Source organism: Cetorhinus maximus, chromosome 28 (genome assembly GCF_964194155.1).
Source record: "Cetorhinus maximus chromosome 28, sCetMax3.hap1.1, whole genome shotgun sequence".
NCBI lineage: Eukaryota > Metazoa > Chordata > Chondrichthyes > Lamniformes > Cetorhinidae > Cetorhinus > Cetorhinus maximus.
The window spans coordinates 19102142-19128358 of NC_135906.1; the positions used below are offsets into that span (position 1 = coordinate 19102142).

Sequence of the window (26217 nt, forward strand, 5' to 3'; positions counted from 1 at the left end):
CCTGACTCCCCAAAGCTATCTACAAGGCACAAATCAGGAGTGTGATGGAATACCACCTTCAACATTCATTCCCTCCACCAACGATGCACAGTGGCAGCAGTGTGTATCAATGTATATCAAGGCTCGTTCGACAGCACCTTCCAAACCCGCAACCTCTGCTACCTAGAAGGACCAGGGCCGCAGATGCATGGGAACACCAACACCTGCAAGTTCCCCACCAAGTCACACACCATCCTGACTTTCACTGTCGCTGGGTCAAAAGCCTAGAAATAGCCTCCTAACAGCACAGTGGGTGTTCCTACAACAGATGGACTGCAGCGGTTCAAGGAGGCAGCTCACCACCACCTTTTCAAGGGCAATTAGGGATGGGCAATAAATGCTGGTCTAGCCAGCGACATCCGAACCCATGAATGAATCAATAAAAGAAAAGTTGACCTAGCAACAGCGAAGGAACATATGGACCCAAGTCAGGATGATGTGTCCTTGTCCTTCTAGGTGGTGAGGTCGTGGATTTGGAAGGTGCTGTCGAATGAGCCTTGGTGATTTGCTGCAGTGCATTTTTTAGATGGTTCACTGCTGCCACTGTATGTTGATGGTGGAGGCAGTGAATCTTGGAGGTGGCACATGGGTTGCCAATCAAGCGGGCTGCTTTGTCCTGGATGCTGTTGAGGTTCTTGAGTGTTGTCGGATCACATTCCTGACTTGGGCCTTGTAGATGGTGGACAGGCTTTAGAGACTCTGGAGATGAATTATGTTCCACAGAATTCTCAGCCTCTGTCCTGCTCTTGTGGGCAGAGTATTTATATGGTTGGTCCAGTTCAGTTTCTGGTCAATGGTAACTACCAGGATATTAATAGTGGGGGATTTAGCAATGGTAATGCCATTGAATGTCATGGGGATATGTTTAGATTCCCTCTTATTGGGGATGGTCATTTCCTGGCATTTGTGTGACATGAATGTTACTTGCCATTTATCAGCACAAACCTGAATGTTATCCAGGTCTTGCTGCAATAACAACTGGTCATGGGCTGCTTCAGTATCTGAGGAGTAGCAAATGGTGCTGAACATGTGCAATCATCAGTGAACATTCCCACATCATAAGGTAGATGATGGATGGAATATCATTGATGAAGCAGCTGAAGATAGTTGGGCCAAGCACACTGCCCTGAGGAACACCTGCAGCAATGTCCTGGGACTGAGATGATTGATCACTGATAACCATAGCCATCTTCCTTTGTGCTTCGTACTTCAGGGAGAGAACCTCAGTTACTCCCAGCCACTCAACAGTCAAACAAGATTGACAGACCAGAGATTTTAGTCTGTAGACTTCGTTCACAGGGAAGTAGTGAGCAGTCATTGAGGGAACTGCAACAGGCTCAAGGAATCATTTCCAACCTGTTCTCTTTACTTGGAAGAGGTACAAAGGAAGAGGACATTACATAGTGAAGAAAGAGGAAATACTCATTAAATTCACAAGGACAAAATTAATGGGTGAAGGATTAATATATCCTGTACTTCAATAAACTATCAAGTGAAGGACAGTACTTTAGTGAAAATCTCCAAGCTGCTATCTTTCTGCAATAATCTCCATGGTGTAAGTATTCTTGTCCCAAAATATAGGGACTATACTAAGTGTGGCTCATTTGGTAGCGCTCACTTCTGAGTCATGAGGAATGTGTAGAAATTATTCTACCAAGAATGATCTTGGTAGGGAAGATGGCCCATGTTTATTCTGTCTCTTTACACCCACTTGTCGGGCTGTACGTCATGTTTCATTTAAACCAATTTCATCTAGTTCTGGCCCTTTGAGCATCCCCGATTTTAATTGTTCCTCCATTGATGGCATGCCATCAGTTGGGCCCTGAGCTCTGTAAATCCCTCCTAAACCTCTCTGACTCTTTACCTCTCCCTCCTCCTTTAAGATGCTCTTAAAACCTACCTCTTTGACTAAGCTTTTGGCCATCTGTCCTAAAATTATCCTATATGGTTTTGTGTCACATCTCGCTTTATAATGCTCCTGTAAAGCTCCTTGGGATGTTTTATAAAGTTAAAGGCATGGTACTGATACTTGTTTATCAAATAGATGGTTCATTCATTGTGTGTGAAATGCTTTGAGATGGTTCTGAGAATTGCACTAAGGTACTTTGTGAGTGCATGCCTTTCTTTCTGTTAGTACTGGAATTTGAGAGGCAGTGTTACAGCCTGGGAGACGATGCATCATTTGTTTTTGAAAAGTCAAACCAGAGAAAATGAGTGTCAAATTGGTTTCTCACCTCCCAAAACCAACGTAATGCTGTCTCGTGACATTCTTGGATGGTGACAGTACCTTACTATCTGAAATCCTTTTGATCTGTTTTCCCTTCGAGTTTTTTGATGTGGTTTTTCTGTCCTCTTGCTCCCTCTCTTGGGTATCCAGTGCAATATATCATTCAATGGAAATGTCAACAGGAAAGATGTCAGGATTCTTCCAGGACCTTGCTTTAACTAACCGCTTAGAGGCAAAGGGAGGGCAATCTGGACCAATACATCTGCCTGTAAACAAACTAGGGGACCTGGTATATGGCCCTTAAAATGAAGCTGCAGCTGCTGTAACCAATCTACAATGAACCTGAGAGTTAATTTTACAAATCCCACAATGTACAAATCTAAAGAACAAGGTTTTTTTCTTTTTACATCAGCATTATTCAAACTTTTCTGTGTGTGGAGTACCTGTAAATAGTGACACTCTCCTGGAAACCCCTGCAAATACTGGCAGCTTCCTGGAAACCATGAGAAATATCATTTCCAGGGAGCCCTACAAATATTGGCACACTCTTGAGTATCCTTATGAATGTTGGCATATTCCCACGGACACTGCCCTGAAAATTTTGATCCATTGCTGGGATCCCTCATTTCTTGTTAAGTTATGAAATACAGGCCAGGATTTTCACAGCCCACCTGGAGGTGGTGGGGAGTGAGGTGGTGTAAACCTTGGGGAGGTTTGCCAAATCAGCTCCCCAACCTGGTTGTGCCGCTGGGGCATTTTACCAGCGCAGGACTGGATATAGATTGGCTGCCTGCTCCAAGGAGGTGGGGAACTGATTATTTAACAGAGAGTCAGCACTTTGCCAACATCAGGGTCATGACCAGCTAAATGGAAGCTGTCTCTGTTTTTTGGTAGCGTTGGTTCTGGATGGTAAATAAGGCAGAATATCAAGCAAACTTTCCGCTGATTGTTAAATAATGCCATTTATCTGAACTGCCAGTTTAGATTATGTGCTGGGACTATTTGATGTGACAAAATGGAGGAATTTACCTGCTATAGGAAATCTTGATGATGATATGTTCAATTCCCTTTATATTATAAGGAAAATATTTATGCCTATGTTGGCTCGGTTGGTAGCACTCTCACCTCTAGGTTAAAAGTTTTGGGAAACGGTCCAAGTATTCTATCTAGGTTCATAATCCAATGCTGCACCTGCTATGATCCCTGTTGATGTTACTACTGGCAAGCCTGATCCCAGGGTTGAACCCGGCTTGATAGATCCTAACTTTTATTTTTTTGCTTAGATACATGGAGAGTGGCTACTGAATACAGTCACAGGAGTTAGCTGATGAACTTTCAACAAAAGAATAAAACATTTATTTAACAAGAAAAGATGAACTATAGTATATTAGTCCTTCACCCACAACTGCACCTTTATAGATATAGATAGATTTATAAGGATAACGCAAGTTACAAAAGCTATCTTATACTCTAATGTTCACAGTAAGTACACAGTCCATGTAAACCAATAGACGACCTGTGGTCAGACACACCACACTCTGAAATCAAGTGACAGATGCCACCCTAAACAGATTCTATGGATCTCTCCTCAACTCCCCTCCAGAAACTTTTACGCCGTGAGCCAAGCAGTCTCACTGAACTCCATCTCTCACATGAGGGTTTCCAATCTCCACTCTCCAAGAACTCGCTTTGGAATCTTCTCCCAAACCGACACTTGCTCTCAGACGCTTTACACAAGGATCCACCTCCGGAGTTCTGAACTCTCCTTCTGATATTCCTCTCCCTGGGTCACCACATGCATTCAAGCTTTCTTCCACGCACTCTCTCTCACCGAATCAGCCATCAACAGTACACCACTGCTTCACATGCCTATAGCAAAGAGTTACAGGCCTTCAGCTGTCTCTTTGGATCTTCTGACTTCTTACCAGCCTATATTGCTTTGAATCTGCTTCCTGCAGCTTTCATCTCTTTAAGCTTGGAGCCTTCCTCTGCTCCTCACTCTTAACTTCACTTAAGAGGACCTTTTCTGGTTCCTGTCCTTCCTTGGACTAGATGGTCTTCTTGGGACTTTCTCCTGTTTCTGTCTCACTCCTTGGCCTTGGGACCTTTTAGTTCTTTCAAGAAATCTGCTCTCACTCTGCAGCTCCCTCTCCCAGTGTTCAGTCTCTCTGGAATCCTAGCTTCAACTTCAGTTTAGGACTTGCTATCTGCCCCTCTGCTCCAGTCTCTCCCTGGCAGCTGTTTTCAGTTGAACTTAAACTGCTTTCTCTTTAATTTTCCTGTGTATGTGGGTGGGGCCTGCCTCTCTGTACCCCTGTTGCTGGGCGACAGCACAGTTTTTTCTACTCTTGTGTTTGCTTTAACTTCTCTTCAGCAGTCATAAAACTCATTAGAAATGCAGGTATACAAACAGCTTTAGACCTGCTGTTTCCACTTAACATGAAGCTAGATCTCAGGTTTCACCTTTTAAAGTGAAATTAAAACTCAACTTGACCTTTTCTTACACACAACTACAGAAATACAAATCAAATGTAAACTTTAAAGCTAAAATTTATTCCTAACACCCACAAATACATATATAACTTACTTAAACATTCTCTATTTCCTAACATATCTCACTACCAAGCAATGTCATCCTTCAGGTGAGACATGTCTGTTGTTAAAGATAGCATGGAACTATCTAAAGAAGAGTAGTGAGTTTTCTTGGCTAACATTCTTCCCTCAGGAAATACCTCAAAAAAATGTTAACTGGATTTTCAACTCTGTTGTTTCTAGGATATTGCTGCTTCTTTTGCTCACATAATAGTAGATTTTGCCATCTCTGTGAATTGCTTTGAGACATGGAAAGGCAGCATATAAAACAAGTGTGATTTGCTCATTGTTCACAACTCATATTGTTTTATGTGCCCCATCCTGACACCCTTCCTATGGTTCACCAGTGGCAACAGAGCATTCAGTCAGTGAGTCTGTACTTTGGTATTCCCTTCCTAAACCTCATTGTCTCACAAGTGTCTACATCCAAAAGCCCTTTTTAACCAAGTTTCCAGTTAATTTCCAAATTACACTCTCTGTGGCTCAGTGTCTGTGAAGCGCATTGCAACTCTTTTATACATTAGTGCATAGATAAAATATAAATTGTGTGATATTATTGCATTCTTAGGCAGGCTGTCACTCCGCTTTTTTTATTTGTTCTTAGGATGTGGGCATCTCTGGCTAGACCAGCATTTATTGCCCATCCCTAATTGCCCTTGTTCAGAGGGCACTTAAGAGTCAACCACATTGCTGTGGCTCTGGAGTCACATGTAGGCCAGACCACATAAGGATGGCAGATTTCCTTCCCTAAGGAACATTAGTGAACCAGATAGATTTTTATGACTATCAGCAATGGTTTCATGGTCATCATAAGACTTTTAATTCCAGATTTTCTTTTTTTTGATTGAACTCAAATTTCACTATCTGCCATGGTGGGATTTGAACTCAGGTCCTCAGAGCACTACTCTGGGTCTCTGGGGTACTAGTCCAGTGACTATACCACTGCCTCCCCCACTCCAGTGACATGCACAGCTTTTCTGGTAAATTTGAGGCTTGACAACACCTCACAGGAAGGGAGTGAGAAGAAATTGGAGGGATTGTCACCCTCAGGGCAGCTTCTGCCCAACTTCACATGCCTAAAGAAACCTAAAAAGAGTGGGAACACACATATTTGTTCAAAAAGTATTCTCTTCTGATCTACCTCATAAAACTCTTGATGTTTCAGTAATACACTTAACATCAGTTAGTGGTGAGTTCTCATTCTAGCAAACTAAGCCTTGTTTTAAAGCAAAGCTTATATAGGTCAACAATAATTGATAGTGTTCTCTAGAATGCAAAGAGAAATAGAATAGGTCCAACTGACCTCGCCACTTGCACTCTCTATTTTTTTCATTTATGGGATACAGGCAGCATTTTTTGCCCATCCCAAATTGCCCTTGAGAAGGTGGTGGTGAGCTGCCTTCTTGAACTGCTGCAGTCCCTGTGGTGTAGGTACCTACAGTGCTGTTAGGGAGGGAGTTCCAGGATGTTAACCCAGAGACAGTGAAGGAATGGCAATATATTTCCAAGTCAGGATGGTGAGTGGCTTGGAAGGGAACTTTAGATGTTGGTGTTCCCATGTATCTGCTGCCCTTGTCCTTCAAGATGGTAATGGTCATGGGTTTGGAAGTTGTTGCCTAAGGAGCCTTGGTAAGTTTCTGCAGTGCACCTTGTAGATGATACACACTGTGCCATTGTTTATCGGTGGTGGAGGGAGTGAATGTTTGTAGAAGGGGTGCCAATCAAGCTGGCTGCTTTGTCCTGGATGGTGACAAGCTTTTTGAGTGTTGTTCGAGCTGCAATCATCCAGGCAAGTGGAGAGTATTCCATCACACTCCTGACATCACACTCCTGACTTGTGCCTTGTAGATGGTGGATAGGCTTTAGGGAATCAGGAGGTGAGTTACTTGTCATAGGATTCCTAGCATCTGACCTGCTCTTGTAGCCACAGTATTTATATGGCTAGTCCAGTTCAGTTTCTGGTCAATGGTAACCCCTCCAGGATATTGATAGTGGGGGATTCAGCAATGGTAATGCCATTGAATATCATGGGGCGATGGTTAGATTCTCTATTGTTGGAGATGGTCATTGCCTGGCACTTGTGTGGTGCGAATGTTACTTGCCACTTGTCAGCCCAAACCTGGATATTGTCCTGCTGCATTTGAACATGGACTGTTTCAGTATCTGAGGAGTCACAAATGGTGGCTGAACATTATGCAATCATCGGTGAACATCCCCACTTCTGACCTTCTGATGGAAGGAGGGTCATTGATAAGCAGCTGAGGATGGTTGGGCCTAGGACACTACCCCGAGGAACTCCTGAAGTGATGTCCTGGAACTGAGATGATTGACCTCCAACAACCACAACCATAACCATTGGAGAGTTTTCCCTCTGATTCCCATTGACTCCAGTTTTGCTCGGGCTCCTTGATGCCACACTTGGTCAAATACTGCCTTGATGTCAAGGGCAGTGACTCTTGCTTCACCTCTGGAGTTCAGTTTGAACCAAAGCTGTAATGAGGTCAGAAGCTGACTGACGCTGGCAGAACCCAAATTGTGCCTCTAAGCAAGTGCCATTTGTTAGCCTTGTTGATGACCCATTCCATCACTATACTGATGATCGAGAGTAAACTGATGGAGCAGTAATTGGCCAGGTTGGATTTGTCCTGATTTTTGTATACAGGGCATACTTGGGCAATTTTCCACATTGCTGGGTAGATGCCAGTGTTGTAGCTGTACTGGAACAGCTTGTTTAGGGGCGCAGCAAGTTCTGGAGCACAAGTCTTCAGTACTGTTACCGGAATATAGTCAGGGCCCATAGTCTTTGCGGTATCCTGTGCCGTTCAGCCATTTCTTGATATCACGTGGAGTGAATCGAAGTGGCTGATGACTGGGATCTATGATGCTGGGATCTGTGATGCTGGGGGCTTCCAGAGGATTACGCTGTCTGCCATATTGGATTGGGCTGATCTCTAGGTGTCTAGGGAATATCCCAGGACTACTAAGATGGCTGGTCAAAATATTAAACCAGATCCTCGGCTTGTTGTCGAAACCCTTCGGATATTGGGCTATTTCAGCGTCTGGCTTACCTGTGATAAATTTTGATTAGGAATATGGCACTAACAGGCAGGAAGGGCCCTTCACCATGCTATTTAAAAGTCTCGTTCAGTACATACAGTTTAGTTACTGGTTGATATTTGAGGCTACTGGTTAACTCCAGGATGTAATTGTTGGGGGAGATGTGACCATGGTTGGGTGAAACTTAATTCTGACTGCTGAGAAGAAGACTTTTCTGGTGCTGTGCTGTTTTTGGCAGCCAGGGGCGGCCTGGTAGAGCCATCTCGGAGCCAGATGATGAGGGGGAGCAGCAAGGAAGATTTGGGAAAGCAGGAACAGATGGGACAAGAGTCAAGATACTATGCAGAAGTCCACAGTGAGTCTTCAGAGAGCACTTCTCCTCCATGAACTTCACTAAGGAGCAGTTTCTGAAGCAAATTCTCATGTATAAATACATTCACAGCCTCTCACTATCTGTGTAACCACCTCCAAAGTTATAGAAACTCACTGGTGACCTGTCCATTCCTCCAAATCTGGCTTGATATGCAATTTTTCTTATCTTTGTCCCCACCATGGGTGGCCATGCCTTCTGCTGCCTTGGTCAAACTCATTGGAATTCCTTCCTTAATCCCATCTCCTCCTGGAAAAACACATCCCTTTCACCAAGCTTTTGTTCACCTCTTCTAATGTCTCCTTCTTTGGCTTGGCCTTTATTTTTTCCCTGCAATTCTATCAAGTACCTTGGGAAGTTGTTCTTAAATGTTAAAGGCAACATTTAAATGCAAGTTATTGTTGTATAGGACAGGTTGGGAGAGTGTCTACTTTTGGGAAGCTGGGTCTAATTGCTCTGTTACAAAGCTAAGTCTTGCTTTGGTTTTTTTTTGTTGGAAAAAATAATTGTACAGTTTTTAAATTAATAGAATACATAATCTTTCTTGTGGTCTTCCCCTAACTTTCATTCTCTCCCCCTTTTCTGATATTATCTTATTTTTTCTCTCTGCTCCCGTTTCTCTCTCTTCTTTCCTTCTTTTTCCTCATATTTATTTTTTCATTCCTCCATCTTGCCCAGTGCCTGTCTCATTCTCTGTTTTTCTCCCACTCTTTATCTCCATTTCTCTTAATTCTCTCCTTTTCCTTCCCCTCTCTCTCTTCCTTCCATGTTCTCTCTCTTGGTAGGTTGTAACATCACGGTACACGCTGACTGGAATTTTCTGTTCCATTTGGTGACGGGCATCATGGTGGGCAGGGGGAATTCGGCGGGAGGTGCAGAAATTGGTATTACGCCAGTGTGAAATCACAGCAGGATCATCTGACGGTGTCCCATGAATCCTGCTGGAGACCGACATGAACCCGATTTACATCCCACTAATGGGATACAAAGTAAGGCCTGGCTGGAATCGGATCCCCCACGTTCGATTTACCATTACGCCAGCTCAGAACATGTCTGGACAAGCATGACGTGCAGAAGCCTTTAAGGCCTTGCTCAGATCGCGAGCATCCGAGGAGAGGAAGATGCTGGAGCCTTACAGCTACCGGACCCTGGAGGAACATGTGCATCTCATGCTGGGTGGATCTTCATGCACATGGAAGGTGGGAGGTCTCCACACAGCAGCTTCGACTTCGCTGAGGCTTCGCCTTCTTCCATTTTCCAATTTAAAAAATTTATTTGTTGGACGTTGCTGGCCAGGCCAGCATTTATTGCTCATCCCTAATTGCCCTTGTTCAGAGGGCATTTAAGAGTCAACCACATTTCTATGGGCCTGGAATCACATGTTGGCCAGGTAAGGATGGCAGATTTCCTTCCCTAAAGGATATTGGTGAAACACATTAAATTTTTAAACTTCATCATTAAACTTTTAATTTCAGATTTTTATTGAATTCAAATTTCACCATCTGCCGTGGTGGGATTCAAACCCAGGTCCCCAGAGCATTACCCTGAGTTTCTTGGAATACCAGTCCAGTGACAATACCACTATGCCACCACCTCTCCGTTGATGCTTTGGACCTGCTTTGGAACTTCACAGACTTCGCCATGGGCTGGTACATATGATCGGCGAAGATGGGAGGCAGGGAGAGGATGGTCTAGGTGTGAGTGGGAGAGGAAGGTGTACTGGGGCTGGTGAGATTGGAAGTGGGGTGGTGGTGGTGGCGGGGGGGGTGCAGGTGGCAGCAGGTGTGAGATTATCGGGGGGGGGGCAAAGGTGTCGGGTTGGGGTAAGGTTTGGAGTTGGGAGTGATGAGAATGAGAGAGGGGAGAGTGAGCCAGTAGGGTGAGAAGGTGCTGGTGTGTCAGTATCAGTAGAAGGGACGGCGAGGGTGGTTGGTGGGGGACATGGAAACAAACACGGACCCTGGGGATGGGAAGGAGGAGGTCAGGGAAGTTGGGGTGGGATTTTCAGGAAGGTAGGGAATGTGCACGCTCACCTGGACATCCTGGAATGACAAGGGTTCGGGCTGTAAAGTAACGGTAGGGAGGTGGAAGGTGATGCCAGGGGAGTGGACTGTGATGGGGGAAAGCACATGGGTGACTGGGGCAGTGGAAAGAATAGGGGAGCTAATTAAAACTTAGTGACTATCATGCTGTGCAAATTGAAAGTGAGCGGAGCTTCGTGTTGGATGGGGACAGGTGTTGCATGGGAGTATAGTCAGTGGATGGGCGGAGATGCAGGTCAGCTCAGATGGACAAGTGAAAGAGAAGCCCAGTAGGCAACATTGAAAATGCCCGGGACAGTGATGAGTGTGACGGATGAAGGTTCCGCATGTATAGGAGAGTGCCTGCATGAGGCACCGAAAGGCTCTGCCACACACAGACTTCTCCCTCCAGAATCACTTGTGGGCCGGCAGCATGCAGCTGAACTGCTAGTTGGGTTGGGGGGGGGAATGCAGAGGGAGGTCTCACGAAGCTTGTCAATGAAGCTGAAAGACAACATTGCATATTATTCAGTGAAAGTGAATATGTTTGCAGATTGTAAAGTGGCAAAGTGTGTACGTCCATGCAACTGCTTGTGATCAGAATTTCTTAACTTTTCTAGGCCACTACTACTTCTAGGGGCTGCCCTGACATTCGGAGCAGGGGTGGAGACAGCCTGTGCAATGGGTGACCCTGTTACTTCTGATGACTTCGGCGTGCGTCCTTTGAAGAGCCAAGGCCTTGAGGGCCCCGACTTGCTTTGGCTGTCCTCCTATAGGCCAGCTGCTTCCCCTGTGGTGACAGAGGTCAAGGTTGGGGAGGCCACAGGCAAAGGGGACTTAGAAGGAGCGGACAGCCTCTGGGATTCCTGAGTGGATGACCCAGGGGTGTCCAGCTGCCGCTCCTCCTCATCCCTCCGGGTGCCCAAGGATCCAGCCTGACTCCTTGAGGGGAAGGAGGGACGTCGAGGTACCCCGTTTCTTTCTCACATTGTCACTGCAGGAACTCACCATGGCTACCGCACATCTTCGTGTTCTGCTGGACCAGGGTCTCCATGGCATCTGCCATCTTCCCATGGAGACCTCCATGCGCCACTTCATCAGAGAGCAGGCAGACGCACTTCTCCAACTCGTGTGGCACACTGTTACGGGCTTCCAGCAGCTCTGCATGATTTTCCCCTGCCTTATGCTGATTCCACGATGAGTTGGAAGGCCAAATCTAGAGGTTCATCATCTGACTCGGACCTCACAGATGCCTCTTCCCCAGCAGTCCTCTGAGTGCTGGGGAGCTCGGCTGAACCTGCCTCCCCCTGCTACAGACACTTGTCCGTGTGGTGACCACCAGATTGTGGACTGAGCGTGCTCTAGATCTAGGTCCCACCAAAGTGCGTATCTCTCTGCTGGTGGAGGGTGTGAGTAAGCGATGTGATGGATCTTACAGGCTGCTTATTTCCAGCTCTTCAATGGAGGAGGTGTCCTCTTGGCTGAAGGTGAGGATGTGGATGGAGATGAGGGACTGGCTGGCTGAGTTGCTTGGTAGAGCTCCATGTGAACCAAATTAGTGCATGGCAGCAGAGTCAAAAACAAGAAAGAGAGCACTCACAGTTGCGTTGAGAGATGGATGATGCTGTGCAGGATCCTCATGTGGGCATTCGCCGCCGACTTCATCGTCGCCGCAGGTCCACGTCCTCATCAGTCAGCACGATAGCACACTCCTCAAAGTGAGTGAGGGGCCTAATGTGGGCCACTCTTCCCCCAGCCTGGGACCTCTCCTTTCTATTGTGAGCCAGCTTCTCCTACATGAAAAGAGATGGAGAGAGTATGAGCAGGATGCATGCCACTGTGTGGAATGTTTGTGGTGAGCGGAGCCATCGATGGGATGAGGACGTGAGCTCCAGATGATATAAGCCTGATGAAGATGTGAGGGTATGTGTGAGAGTTAGTGATGTTGTCCCTTGAGGTGTCAGATTCCTGTGGATGTGTGATGGGTTTGGGGGTGTGTGGGTTGAGAATGATGAGGTGGTTGACTTACCCTGGCAGAACAGTTGAGAGCATTCATCCTCTTCCTGCATGGATGGCTGACCTCGCCTGTGCTCCACTGGAGCTGACTGTCGCTGCCACTGCCCCCAGGCCAGATTGATGACTTTGGTGGACCACCTGCGGCCAGAGCAGAGGTAGAGGAGTTTGTGGCGGCCTTCCACTGTATCCAGCAAGTGCCCCGGAAAGGCATCACTAAATCTGAGCGCTGCCTTTACCTTTGCTTTCGGGGCCATCTGTCGCCTGGAGTAGACCTGGTCTGTAGACATGTAGTAGTCTTGCTCTGGCATGCTTTAAATATGGCACCTGGAGCGAGGAAGTGCTGAGGATATGGCGGGGTAGGCAAATCCAAGCTGCCTGTCAGAGATCCATCATGTTTCCCGTGAATGCATTATTAATGCGGCGGGACACATCAGGAAGGAGACGATACAGTGCAAAAATCCGCCATTGCGGCCAGCGGGTAAAATATTGTTTTTCATGCTCGCTACCACACTTAGTGCATATCTGGGATGATTCCACCTGCTGTCTCTATCAGCCTTTGTCTTTTTCAAGTTGTTATGGAACAAACCATTCCAGACATCACTTGAAATGCCTTTGCATTACTGAGTAAAACCTAATGTATATGGTTGCCAGTTTGGTAGATATTTCAGGAGCTGCAATATTATTATCTCACAGGGGTTTGAAGCACTGTATTGTTATCATGTGTAGTTCCTTGGAGGCTTTATCTGTGAGACTTTGTATAATTGCACAGAGACCTTGGTGTGTGGTGTGTAGTTATAGAGTCAATCTCTGTGTTTTCTATTTAGTCATCTCTGTGATATCACTTATCAAACAATACAGAGGTTGATGTACTCTATGAAGCTGTTTTTTTTTATTTAGCTGGGTAAGATTCTGAACTTAGGATGATTCCTAAGTGAGCCAAAACATCCAAATACTAATCACTGGAATGCTGAGATTCTGGCATGTCATGCCAAATGTAGGTTTGGGTCCAGAATTCCCTGCATAATAGGTTCCTTGACTATACTATTGCAAAGACACTATAAGAGGGGGATTACCTGGTTGTAGAGCAGCAATAACAGGTCATGGACCTGCTCATGTTCTCCCATAATTGTCTGTTTGAATCCCATCAGTCTGGTTTCCATGGTACTGGGACATAAATGATATTCGGTATGACTGTAACCACAGTGCAATAACTCTTTTCATCTTCCTTAACTTCTTGATAACTTTCAACACAATCAATTATTGATCTCATCCATCTCTTTTCCTTCATCCTTTGCTCAGTTGGTAGCACACTCACTTCTAATTTAGAAGTTCTACTTGACTGACACTCCCAGTGTTGAGGGACTGTGCTGCAATTTTGGAGGTGCCATCTTTCAGATCCAATATTAAACCAAGGCTTCACTTGCCCTCCAAGGTGGACCTAGAGGATCCCGTGGCACTATTTTGAAGAAGACCACCTATATGTAACAAAAATGGCTTAGGCTTGAATCTAGCACTGTCTGATGAAAACAGAATTATCTTTATTTGTTACCTATAAAGTTCCAGTGTGAAATCAATTGAAGTGTGGTGCAGTGGCCAGTTCAAGTGCTCTGACTGCTGCCCTAGTTGCTGATCTCTTAGCTCCTGGAATTCAAATCGAATCCAGATCCTAGACACCATAGACCTACAGAACTCAACTGACAGTCTCAATAGAAGGAATTTTCTTTGATGTGGGGGGAATTGCAATGTTTTATTTATAGCTGATGTACTTGGTCCCTTCCAAGGCAGCTTGCTTTGTCAGCTAACTACAATCAAGAGCTGCAGGCAGTTTGGATTTCTTAAGTGAAACACTAGTAATGCAATAACAGGAAAGTTTCAGTCACAATCTACTCCAAAATATAATTCACAAAGGAGTTTGTGGTCAGTGTCTGGGTGAAGTCATTCCATCACGTGTAGATTGAATCACTCTCTATGTCTTTCCTTTCTTTTCTTACTGCACTCCTTGGCTACTGCCTTTAGTCTTTCAACCATTGTAAGCTTAGGGTTAGGAAATAGAGATAGTTTAAGTAAGTTAGCTTGGTATTTGTAGGTGTTAGGAATGAGTTTTAGCTTTAAAGTTTAAGTTTGATTTGTATTTCTGTGTCTGTGTTAAGAAAGATCAAATGGAGTTTTAGTTTCACTTTAAAAAGATACTTGCATTTCTAATTAGGAGTTTTATGACCCCTAAAGAGAAGGTAAACATACAAGGGTAGAAGGATTGGACTGTTGCCTAGCAACAGGGGCCCAGAGAGGCAGGTCCCTTCCACAGACACACACACAGAAGAAGCGAAACAGCAGTTGTTTTGGAAGCTGTTTGAGTGCAGTTGATTCTGAAAGTTGCTGCCAGGAGAGACTGGAGCAAAAGGAATAGATAGCCAGTCCCAAGTTAAAGAAAAACCCCAAAAAAACCAGGGGAGTGGAAGAGGGGAAAGTCCAAAGAAGACCTTCTATTCAAAGGAAGGACAGGAACCTGGGAAAAGGTCCTGTTAAGTGAAGTTAAGAGTGAGTGGCAGAGAGAAAGGCTCCAAGCTTCAGATTTAAAGATACAAAAGCTGTAGAAAGCAGATTTAAAGCAAGAACAGTTTGTAAGCAGCAAGAGGTCCAAAGAGGCAACTGAAGGCCTGTAACTCTTTGCTATGGGCACGTGAAGCAGTGGTGTACTGTTGACAACCTAGTCAGAGAGACAGAGTGTGTGGAAGACAGTTTGTGATGTGCATGTGGTGATCCAGGGAAGAGGAACATCAGAAGGAGAGTTTAAAGCCCTGGGGGTGAACCCTTGCGGAGGGTGTCCAAGGGAAAGCGTCGGCTTGGAAGAAGATTCCAAGGTGAGGTCTTGGAGAGTGGAGATTGGAAACCCTCGTGTGAAGAACAGAATTCATTGAGACTGGTTGGTTCAGGTTGTGACAAGCGTCTGGGGGGAGTTAAGGAGAGATCCATAGTATCTGGTTGCGGTGGCATCTGCCACTTGACTTCAGAGTGTGGTGTGTCTGACCACAGGGTGCAATAGATTTACATGGACTGTGTACTTACTGTGTACATTAGAGTTTATGATAGCTTTTGTAACTTGTGGTATCCTTACAAATCTGTATACATCTGTAAAGGCATAGTTGTGGATGAAGGAGTATTGTAATATAGTTCACCTTTTCTTGTTGAATAAATGTTTTATTCTTTTGCTAAAATTTTATCAGCTGACCTCTGTGCCTCTGTTCAGTAGCTACTCTCCACATATCTAAACAAACAAATAAAAGTTATGATCTACCAAGCTGGGTTCCACTCTGGGATCAGGCTTGTCCAGGGTAACCTCAGCTAGGATCGTAAAACTTATCAACAGATAGAAAAATGGATAAGTGGCATGGGATTGCTCTTGACCTTTGTAAGGCAGATGGACCAAGGCATACAGATCAACTGATTGTATTCTTATGTCTCCTTTCCTCACATTGTTGGGCTTATGAACGCAAATGATTTTCCCAATGGTGCTAAGTATTCATGCTAAGTTTTAAAATAAAAACATTTAAATAAATGACATGGACAGATATGGCCACAGTTCATAAGGTGATCAAGCTGCTCTAATACTGAGAAATAGAGACCTGGACGGCCCTATCTTCGTATCCTGATCTTGGCTCAGACAACAGTTGGGGCATGAAAGCTGCTGGGAAGTGCATATGTGGTGGTGTCCACTGAAAACAGCAACAAGTTTGGCTGTGATGTCCCCATGGTAATGTAGCCTAATGACACTCACTATTTAGAATTATATAAGAAAAATAGCTAGGTGGGCATAATGCTACAAATACAAAGCTTGTAAACTGTACTCCGGCGAGAATCACCACCTGAAGAAGATGGGCACAAAAAGTTGGGGGAAAGGAATAAAAAGTTTTTAAAATTAAAATAGAATCATTTGTTCCTCTTTTATTTTATAAGTGGCCAGGATGGTGGGACTGGGATTTTAAACAACACTCCCATTAACAATTTCCCCATTAGTTGGTACCTGAGCTGCAGCAAATATTCTTCAATTTGTTCCAGTTCCCCTTATGTCTTATATAAAATTATCGAGACCTTACAGCACAGAAAAACACTATTCACCCCAACTGATCCATGTCCTCCTCTCAACCATCTCCATCTAACACTATCAGCATATCCTTTGTCACAAAACTAGAATATTATTGTGGGTTTATCGTTGTCTGTGTGGCTGATTTAATTAAATTAGAGTCAGATAGACTGCAAGGTTGAAATTATCAAAAGAAATTAGATGTGAAAAGGCATTTGAAATGCTAATGAGTAAACTAGGATGAGGATTCCACAGATAAGGTGTGAAGGAAATTTGCATTTTAAGGTAAGTGGAAAGGTGATAGGGCTTCAAAGGGATGGTAGGATGTTTATAACTAACAAGATAAGTAGGGCAAGGTTATTATGTTTATTTTTCCAAAAAGGAAAGAAGCCATATTGACAACATGAAAGATCCCTATATTATGAGAAAGGTAAATTTCCAAAGATCTGTTGAACAATGGAATTTACAGATTGAAGAGAGAGAAAACATATATAAAGAAGGGTGGAAGGCTATGTAGGGGGTGTAGCCATGTGAGATCGATAGGTACACTGTATGAAGCAGTCCAACTAAAGTTGTGTTACAAGCCTTTGGAATTCCACTGTTGAGTGGGTGCTGTGGTAAACTTGTTGGGTTAATTTTGTAATTTCAAATCTATTTTGGACTGTTGCCTTAAAGTGGATGTGTAGTTGGGAGCCTGTTTAATTAAGAATTTTGTGTTAAGACTAACTTTTAAGACTAAGCAACCGTGTAACTGTAATCTTGTGTGTGTTTGTTTCTTTTTTCCATTTGTTAACAAATGTTTTAACTTAATTTTAAAATCTCTATAGGTCTTAGTGGACTCAATCCTTCTGAATTCAGTGCATAAGTCTTGTTGTGATAAATACAAATTGCAAAACCGTTGTGACAACGTGGCCAAGTTTCCTTTGTGGCTTTGGTCCACCTGGCACACATCACCTGCCACATCATAACACATTCTATTCTTTTCTTCCTCGTGTTTATCTACTTTCCCCTTAAATGCATCTATGCTATTATCCTATTTACCTCAACTACTCCTTACAAAACAGAGTTGCACATTCTAACCACTTTTTGGGTGAAGAAGTTTCTCCTGAATTCCTTATTGGATTTATTAGTGACTATTTATATCTATTATATTTGTGACTCCTAGTTTTGGTCTCCCCTACAAGTGGAAATATTTTCTATCTATCTAGACTATCAGACACCTTCATAATTTTATTTTTTAAGGTGAGATCAACTCTGGTAAAAACGCGGATGCCTGGGCAATAGAAACATTGAGGAAGGATGTGGCAGAGAATAAGGTTGGGGTAACCCTCTCATCCTCACTTTCTCTCCCCTTCTTTCCCTCCTCTTAGAGAAAGAAGAATGTGCATATTTATAAAAACATCCACAGAGCTGAGAGAGGAGAACTTCTGAACCCTGACACCAGAAGGAGGCAGGAGAACAGTGGGAATGTGGTTCCTGTGCTAATACAAACTGGCAGCTAATTTAATTCTTCATTTTTTCCTTTCAGAGCAATGATGCCTTAGGGAACACCTGGAACTGGCTGTATTTTATCCCCCTCATCATAATTGGCTCCTTTTTTATGCTGAATCTTGTCCTTGGTGTCCTGTCAGGGTAAGTAGTTCTTGGTCTATCTGTATTTTATTTTGAAAGATTTAGCTCTCTGACTTTAATACCTAGATCATTGTAAGATGCACCATTTAATGAAAGTAAGCTCTTCCCATTTGCCATGTGGCGTTACAGGGCAGAAAACTTTGGTCAATGAGATAGTTTGGTGAATTATGATAATTTCATGTTGTGGCATTGTTTTTCCTTATCGTTTTTGATCTGCATGGGTTTAACAGTTTGGTGATCAGATGGTATGAGGGTAAAAGAAAGCCACCATAGCTTTCCCACTGTAACTGTCTGTTAGGAGGTTCACAGGGGAATATCATTTGCCACAAGAATTCTGTCTCTCTTCCTTTCATCCCTCACCACCCCCACCCCTTTACCTACACCCAACACTCCCCATAATTTCCCTAGGGAAATGCCATAGTCCCCTTCTGCCAGTCTGATCATGATAACCTGAATCTGGGACTGTGTGTAATAGGATGGAAGCTGCATTCTCTACTTTCATCTCCACTTCATGGGTCTGAACTTCAGTATTGTAACACTGCAGTTTTAAGAAATACATCAGACCTCTTTACAGCAAACACTGTTCTGTTTGCTGTTGCTTTTTGTATAAATTCTGTAGAATTTGTTTTGAATTATTTGCTCAAAAACTGTCTCTCTGGTCTTAAGTTGATTTTGAGCACCCCCACCATATTGGTAACATCAGACCGCCAAATAAGCAATATAACTTGAAAAGGCCACGAGCACTGCTGGTGTAGAAAAATTAAGTGTCACACTGGTTGTAGTATGGAGCACCCAAACAAGAGTCAGCACCTTCTTAGAAGGGGTCAAAACCAAGGGGGGAAAAAGTTGGTGGGTATAATTATGGACCACAGGCAGGCTTGGTTTCCAAGGAGGCCAATCCCAAGTTTTAGGGTATCTGCAGAACATTTTAGGAAGTATTTGAAAAGGAGATTCCGCTGCCCCTTTAGTTTATTTTTTTTAACCATTTTAAAACAAAGGTGTTTCTCTGATCCATCAAAGAGACAGTTGTTTCCTCCAGTGGCTTGTCTGAATAAATTTAATCATGTTTGAAAATGTTGAGTGCTGGAAGACAGTAAAATAAATGGAACTCATATTGAATGAAACAGCTTGAGTTGACATTAAAATATATTTATATGTTGGTGTTGAGGCTTCAAGTGGCGATGAGCAACCTCCGGATACAGCCTCTCCTGCTTAATTTCTGCTGGTGATTTTAGAACTGGTTGGAAAGGCAATAGAGAGCTCCCACTCTAACAGCACTGTGGGTGTACCTACACCACATGGACAGCAGAGCTTCAAGAAGGCAGCTCACCACCACCTTCTCAAGAGCAATTAGGATGGGCAATAAATTCTGGCCTAGCCAGCGACGCCCACATCCCTTGAACTAATAAAGAGTAACTGCTTATTTCTGAGCTCCTGACCTCCAGATTTGGGTCCCTGATGTCAATTTTTGACAAGTCTCATCAGTTCTTTTCCATTGTTCGGCAGGATCACTGCGAACTCGGTATTGTCAGCATGCTATCAATGTAAAACCACTTAGAAATGTAAGCGAAATTGCAAGCAGTGCTATGTTAAAGGACCTTTAGAAACTTCTTCACTTCCCCATTATCCCTAACCACTCATTTTAAACACTAACTCTTGCATGGGTACAGCTTCATTAATCAGACATGGCCTAAACTACATTCTGCATACATAACCTGGGCAGTGAAGGTTAATAGGGTTTTGAATCATTGTGGGCTTACAACTGAATCCATTCAAACTTCGCCCAGTGTTGACACAAACAGAATTCTTGACAGGGGTCAACAAAACGTGAGCAAGAATGAGAATCTTGGCTGTTTTTTTTCCCCTTTCATACCTCAGGATTGTTGATCATAAGATGTAGGAGCAGAAGTAGGCCATTTGGCCCATCAAGTCTGCTCTGCCATTCAGTGAGATCATGGCTGATCTGATAATCCTCAGCTCCACTTTCCTGCCTTTTCCTCATAACCCTCAATTCCCTTACTGATTAAAAATCTGTCTATCCTTCCAGAGTGCAACAAATCATTGAAGTGCTTGCGGCACTGCGTTCCAGTGCGCCGCACAGCATCATGGGAGCTTACAGCCTCCGCCACCTCCCGCCACGCCTGCCTCGTGACATGGGGGGCCCTCCTCCTATCATCCTCCGGAAACAAGATATCCCGATGGTTGGACACCTCTTCGAGGAGGACAGCAAGGCAGGCATCTGAGAACTGAGGGTCACAGTAGCCCTCATCCTGCAGCCTGCCCCCCTTCTCCTCCTCCTCTGCCCTCAAATCTTGTGCTGCCCTATGACTGGCCATGGAGAACAGCCCAAAGGAGGCTGCCTGGCCACTCTTTATACAGACTGCCGGTTCCCCATTGGAACCGGCGGTCTGAACATGCCCGCCGCCGATTTAATTTTCCCGATGTACACGTGAGTCGCAACCCTGCTGGGCGGGCCTTAATTGGCCCGCCCGCGCAAAATGGCTGTGCGGCCCATTTCGGCGGTGGCAATCGGCTGCCTGCCCGTCGCCGAATCGGTCGGGCCCCCCCGTTAAGTGTAAAATTCAGCCCTTTGTGTCATCCTCACCACTTGCCTTCTGCCTATATTTGTGTCATCTGCAAACTTGGCAATAGTACATTCATTTCCCTCATCCAAGTCATTAATATATATTGTAAATAATTGTGGCCCCAGCACTAATCCCTGTAGCATTCCACCAGTTACAGGTTGCCATCTGAAAATGCCCCCCGTATCCCAATTCTGAGGCAAATTTCAACACTCTTGGGTGGAATTTTCTAATTTGGAGACTGTTGTAGGGTGGCCAAGTTGTCTACTTGTAATAGAGCTGATCTGCAGACACTTCTTGAGTGGAAACATTAAATTTATTTACAATATATTCAGCAGCAACTGCATGTGTGCTTTCAACTCCAACTCTATCTCTACATTGACTGCGGAGGTTGCCCACGCTATTCTCCTATTGGTTACTACAGATCATGTGATCTTCCCTAACAAGTATTATTCTTCATTACACACTAAATAAAACCATAATTACTACATTCCTCCCCCTTTAACTCAGCTATACATATTATATTTATAAGCAGATATTTTTTAAGACAACATAATATTTATACTGGGTAAGAAATTTACAAAGCCTTTCAGGTGGTTTCCTGGTACATGTGGAACGTCGCAGCTCCACAACTTCAGATTCTTTGTCAGTTACCTCGTTTTCTGGAGTTGCCCGAACATCAGGTGCTTTGGTGGGCACTTGCAGTTCTGTATCCTCAACTCTTACAAGAACACCAGCCAAGTCAGTGTTGGGTTGAGCATTTTCAACAGGAAAAGCAGACCCGGTCCTGGTCACTGGTGGAACCATATCTTGATGATTTGTTTCTCTCTTCCTTAAATGGTCCACATGTTTACAGATGATCTGGCCTTCCACCTCCACGTGGTGAGATAGAGGTCCAGTCACGGCACTTATTTCACCCAGTAACCACCTTGGTCCTTCCCCGATGTTTATCACGTATACCAACTCTCCCACAGTAAATACCCTCTCGCAACTATGCCAGTCATATCTAGTTTTGTGGCTTCCCTGACTCCTTTCCACCTTCCGCTCTAAATTTGGCATTATTAAACTTAATCTCGTCCTGAGACGGTGTTTCAACAATAACTCTGCTGGTGTGGCACCTGTTGTTGTGTGAGGGGTAGTTCTGTAATGAAAAAGAAAGCGTGCTAGCTTGGTTGCCAAGGAATCATCAGTTAGCTTTTACATGCCTGCTTTGAATGTTTGAATTGCCCTTTCGGCCAGTCCGTTTGAAGAAGGGTGTTACGGTGCAGTCTTTATTGAGTGATACCATTGAGGCTGATAAATCGTTGAAACTCAACACTCATAAATGCCATGCCGTTATCTGAAATGACTACTTCTGGTAGGCCGTGAATGGCAAAACACAGATATAGATTCTCAATTGTAGCACCCGACGTTGGTGACTTCACCTCATACACGTTCAACCATTTTGAATGAACATCGACATTGAGCAGAAATATTGTTCCCAGGAAAGGCCCAATGGGTAACCGCACCCAGGGTCTACCTGGCCACTCCCACGGGTCTAATGGAGCTGTCACTGGCAACCTTTGCAGCTGCTGACATTACACACAGTGCTTTACCAAACTCTCTATTTCACTATCCAGCCCTGGCCGCCTTAGATAGCTGCAGGCTCTGGTCTTCATTCAGGAAATTCCTGGATGGGTACTGCGTAGTTCAACTAAAAGTGGCTCACTTCCCTTTGGAGGAACTATCACTTGTACACCATATAATAGGATGCCATCCTGACTGGTTATTTCATGTCTTCTGTTGAAGTATGGGTTCGTTTAATTAGATACTGGCTCCTGGAACTAACCATGTAGCACTTGTTCTCGTACCTGAAATAGGACTGGGTTCCGACTTGTCCAGTCTCTGATCTGTCAAGCACATACCGGCGAGGAACCTACAAAATTTAACAGTAAAACAAGTTCCAGTGAAACTGGGAGGTGCTCATCATTTCCTTGTAAAGGCAAACGACTAAGTGCATCGGCGTTTGCAATTTGAATGCCAGGCCTATGTATGAAAGTGTATTCGTATGCTGCCAGAATTAAGGCCCTACTAGTATTTTTGTATCTTTCTACGTGCTTTCCTTTTTCTAGCACAGACTTTAATCCCGGCCTTCTTTTTGACTTCACCATTGGCCAGTCTTCTCTCAGATGCAAGCTCAACTTGTCTGAGCTCAGTGACTGAGTCTCCCAAAATTTCATCATCTGTCTCCTGGAAAATTCTGCAATTTTTGCTTCCAAAGTCTCTTTGGCTTCATTTAGCTGATTCTTCAGCTCTTCCGTCTCTTTTTTGTATTTTTTTGCTGCCTCCTGGAAAATTGAACATTGTTGTGTCTTCTCTGCCAACTGATTCTTCAGTTTGTTCGGAGAAGTGCTGAATTCTTTCTGTTTCTCGTCATACTTTTCCAGAGGTACAAGCTTTGATCTGAGAGAATCTTGTAGTGTGTGAAGGTCTTTCAACAGGTTTTCTTTTTCCCTGTGAAGGCTGCTCACCTTGTCTCGAACTCTGTCATCAAGCAGGGTCTCTTCGAGTTTCTTCTGCTGTTCTTCCAGGTTTTGGCTTAACACAGTCTGCATTTCTTCAGGTTGTTTAGTCCTTAAACACTCTTTTTTTCAAAACAGGAATGCTTCCTGCTTCCTTTTGGAAGTTCAGTGGCCAATCAAGGTTGATTTTCCTTAGCCAATTTCGTCCTAGATGGCTTGGTACTCAGCCTGTCAATACCAACACTGGTAGCTTTTCAGATTGGCTTCCATAATGGACAGTTACTCTGCTTATGCCTTTTACTTGAGTGTCTTCACCTGTATACGTTTTTAGCTTGGCAGTTGTTTGTTCCAAGCTTAATTGATGTTCGCCATAATTCGAATGTCTGAAAGTATGTTCCCAAATACAGTAGTGGAAGCTCCCGTGTCTACTTCCGTTTTAACAGTTTGCCATTTACTTTCACTGTGACAAATATCAGCTCTGTCTTTCCAACTTTCAGATTAAACGTGTAAATGTCAGAATTTGTTGTTTCAGGCTCTTCTACATTGTAGATTTCATTGGGCTTCTTCTTTTGTTTGCAAGCCTGCTTGAATATTTCCTTGTACTGTCTTGTCATATGTCCATTACTGTGACAATAGTAGCATTTGATTTTTTTTAAACTGCCAATCGTTAAAAGACTGATTGATTGTTTCCACCTCTATTAAAATTATTCTTTGATTTTGCTGCTAAGTTATTTTTCTTTATTCTTCAGCTAGTGGGGGCTGTTTCCCGCTTCTCGGCAGAGTCTTGTTTTCTCGCGCCACTTTTGGCTACAGTTTCCCGCCCGATGTGGAGGATGCGCCATTTTGCACACCCTGTCTTGCTTGTGAACCTCTTACAGCGTTTCCATGGCCAGCGCTATCTCTAATGCCTCCTTGAAATCCAGATTCATTTCGGACAATAATCTTTTCTGAATAGTGTCCTCTTTCACACCACACACTAAACAATCTCTGAGCATAAAAACAAAAAACTACTGCTGATGCTGGAAATCCAAAACAAAAACAAAATTACCTGGAAAAATTCAGCAGGTCTGGCAGCATCAGCGAAAAAGAAAAGAGTTGACGTTTCGAGTCCTCACGACCCTTCAACAGAACTCTCTGAGCATGTTGTTCAGATTTGTACCGAACTCATAATGTTCCATTAGCTGCTTCAAATTTGCCACGTAGCATGCAATTGTCTCACCTGGGGCTCTATTTTGCAAATTAAACTTGAACCTCCACATCGTGACTGAGGGCCTGGGTTGAAAGTGTCCCTTCACGAGGTCCACCAATTCATTGAAATTCTTCAAATCTGGGGCACTGGGTGATGTGAAACTTCGAATAAAGCTGTAGGTTTTGCTGTGATGGTGGGCAGGTTTCGCAGTGTGTTTCCCGCTGGGCGGTGTGCTGGGAACTCGCACCTGATTTCACACTTGGAAGCTAATTAATTATGCATCAGCGAGTAGCTCTCTGAATCACATGGCCGGCCTGGGAGGTGGTTGCAAGGGAGGTTAGCTTGTCAGGCACCCGCCCATGAAACGCTATAGGAAAGGGATGCATGATCTCATCCTCTACGCCAGGTACGTAAACCTTCAGCACACTTCAATCTCACACTCTTATATTGGTATAATGCGTACAAAGGGCTGCACTGCTCAAGAATCTCACACAATATTAGTGGGGGACACATTAACACTGATTGTCTCACAGACACTTTAACATCACCAGCATCTCATCTATTATGCTGCACAATCTTCATCCTCTGCCCTTACTGGGGAGGGCTCAGCACACACAGCAAGCATGCATGCTTCCCAACCTCTCTTCCATCTCTTCTCATCACATTCCATCCATTAGTCTTCATACAGGCTAAGCTTGCCCACAACAAGAGGGAGAGATCCTAGACTGGAGGAGGGATGGCCAACATACAGAAGCTCTCCAAATTTGAGGAGGATGCCATTGAGTTGGCAGGGGAGGACAGAGATTGCTCCTGTGATGAAGGCGAGATCAACCTATCCCAGCAAGCCAGCACATATGAGCCCTCCATGAGTTGATCACATCCTGACATTCACAGTGAGTGACATGCAATGTTGTATTCAGCCTATTCATGAACTAAATCTATCTTCTCTCTCTTAAAGGCAGCAGCAGGTCCAGACAGACCAGCAGAGCCAACATAAGCCCCAGCTCCCAGCCCACCTCAGAGGAGGATGATGAGGATCCATTTAAAGAAGACCCATCACTGTGTGCACCTGCACCATCCACCAGCGCAGAGACACACACCTTGGTGGGTTATAAATCTAGGTTAGCCTCAGGGTCACATTCTGGGGAACATCTCACATGTCACGTGTCCACAGCAGTCAGAGGCAGTGACAACCCAGGTCTCTGGCACTCGGAGGACTGCTGGAGGTCAGGCACCTGTTGAGTCTGAGTCTGATGATGAGCCTTTGGAAACGGCCATCTCAAACATGCTGGAGATGCAATGACAGGCAGCAGAAAATCAGATAGAGTTGCTAGAGGCAGTCAACAGACTAGAGCAAAGGATGGAGGAGTCCTCCACATTCTGTCTGATGTTGTGGCTCCAACATTTGAGCGCCTTGAGGTCTCCATGTGAAGGGCAGCGGCAGCCTTGGAGACCTCGGTCCAGTAGGTTCTGCTGAATTTGCACTTGGACCTGCACTTCATCACTTTAGGCATTTGTGAGATCCCCTTCGGGGAGTAAAACAGGGGCCCTGAGGCACCCAAGGGGGAGAACCAGCAGCTGGAGACCTGGGGCCATCCATCCAGGTGACTCCAGACTGTCCAGCTGATCCCAATCTGCTCTGCTGTGACCCCATTACCTCCAGCTGTACAGGCCAAGAAGGATGCATCTGCCCCTCAGCAGGAGACCCAAAGCAGGCTGATGCCCTCCAAGTCTCGGCCCTCTAGAGGACAGCTGCCAAAGTCATCACAGACAACAGGGTGTAGCTGTCAGCAGGCTGCCTCCACCTTTGCTGCTGGTGTCGGGGATGTACCTCAATGTAGGGTAGGGTTAGAAAAATTAGGGAAACTTGGTATCACTCCTGGGTCACAGATGTTCAATCACTGTTTGTA

At 44.5% G+C, this 26217-nt stretch overlaps 1 protein-coding gene across 1 annotated transcript in view; it reads left to right on the top strand.

Annotated features, from left to right (window-relative positions):
- The window catches only part of LOC144668888 (voltage-dependent P/Q-type calcium channel subunit alpha-1A-like), a 741147-nt gene that overhangs the window by 435102 nt on the left and 279828 nt on the right, over nt 1-26217 (top strand). The window contains exon 9 of the mRNA XM_078531346.1: nt 17932-18035. Within this exon, the coding sequence (XP_078387472.1) occupies nt 17932-18035 (104 nt within the window). The remainder of the gene's footprint in view (nt 1-17931; nt 18036-26217) is intronic.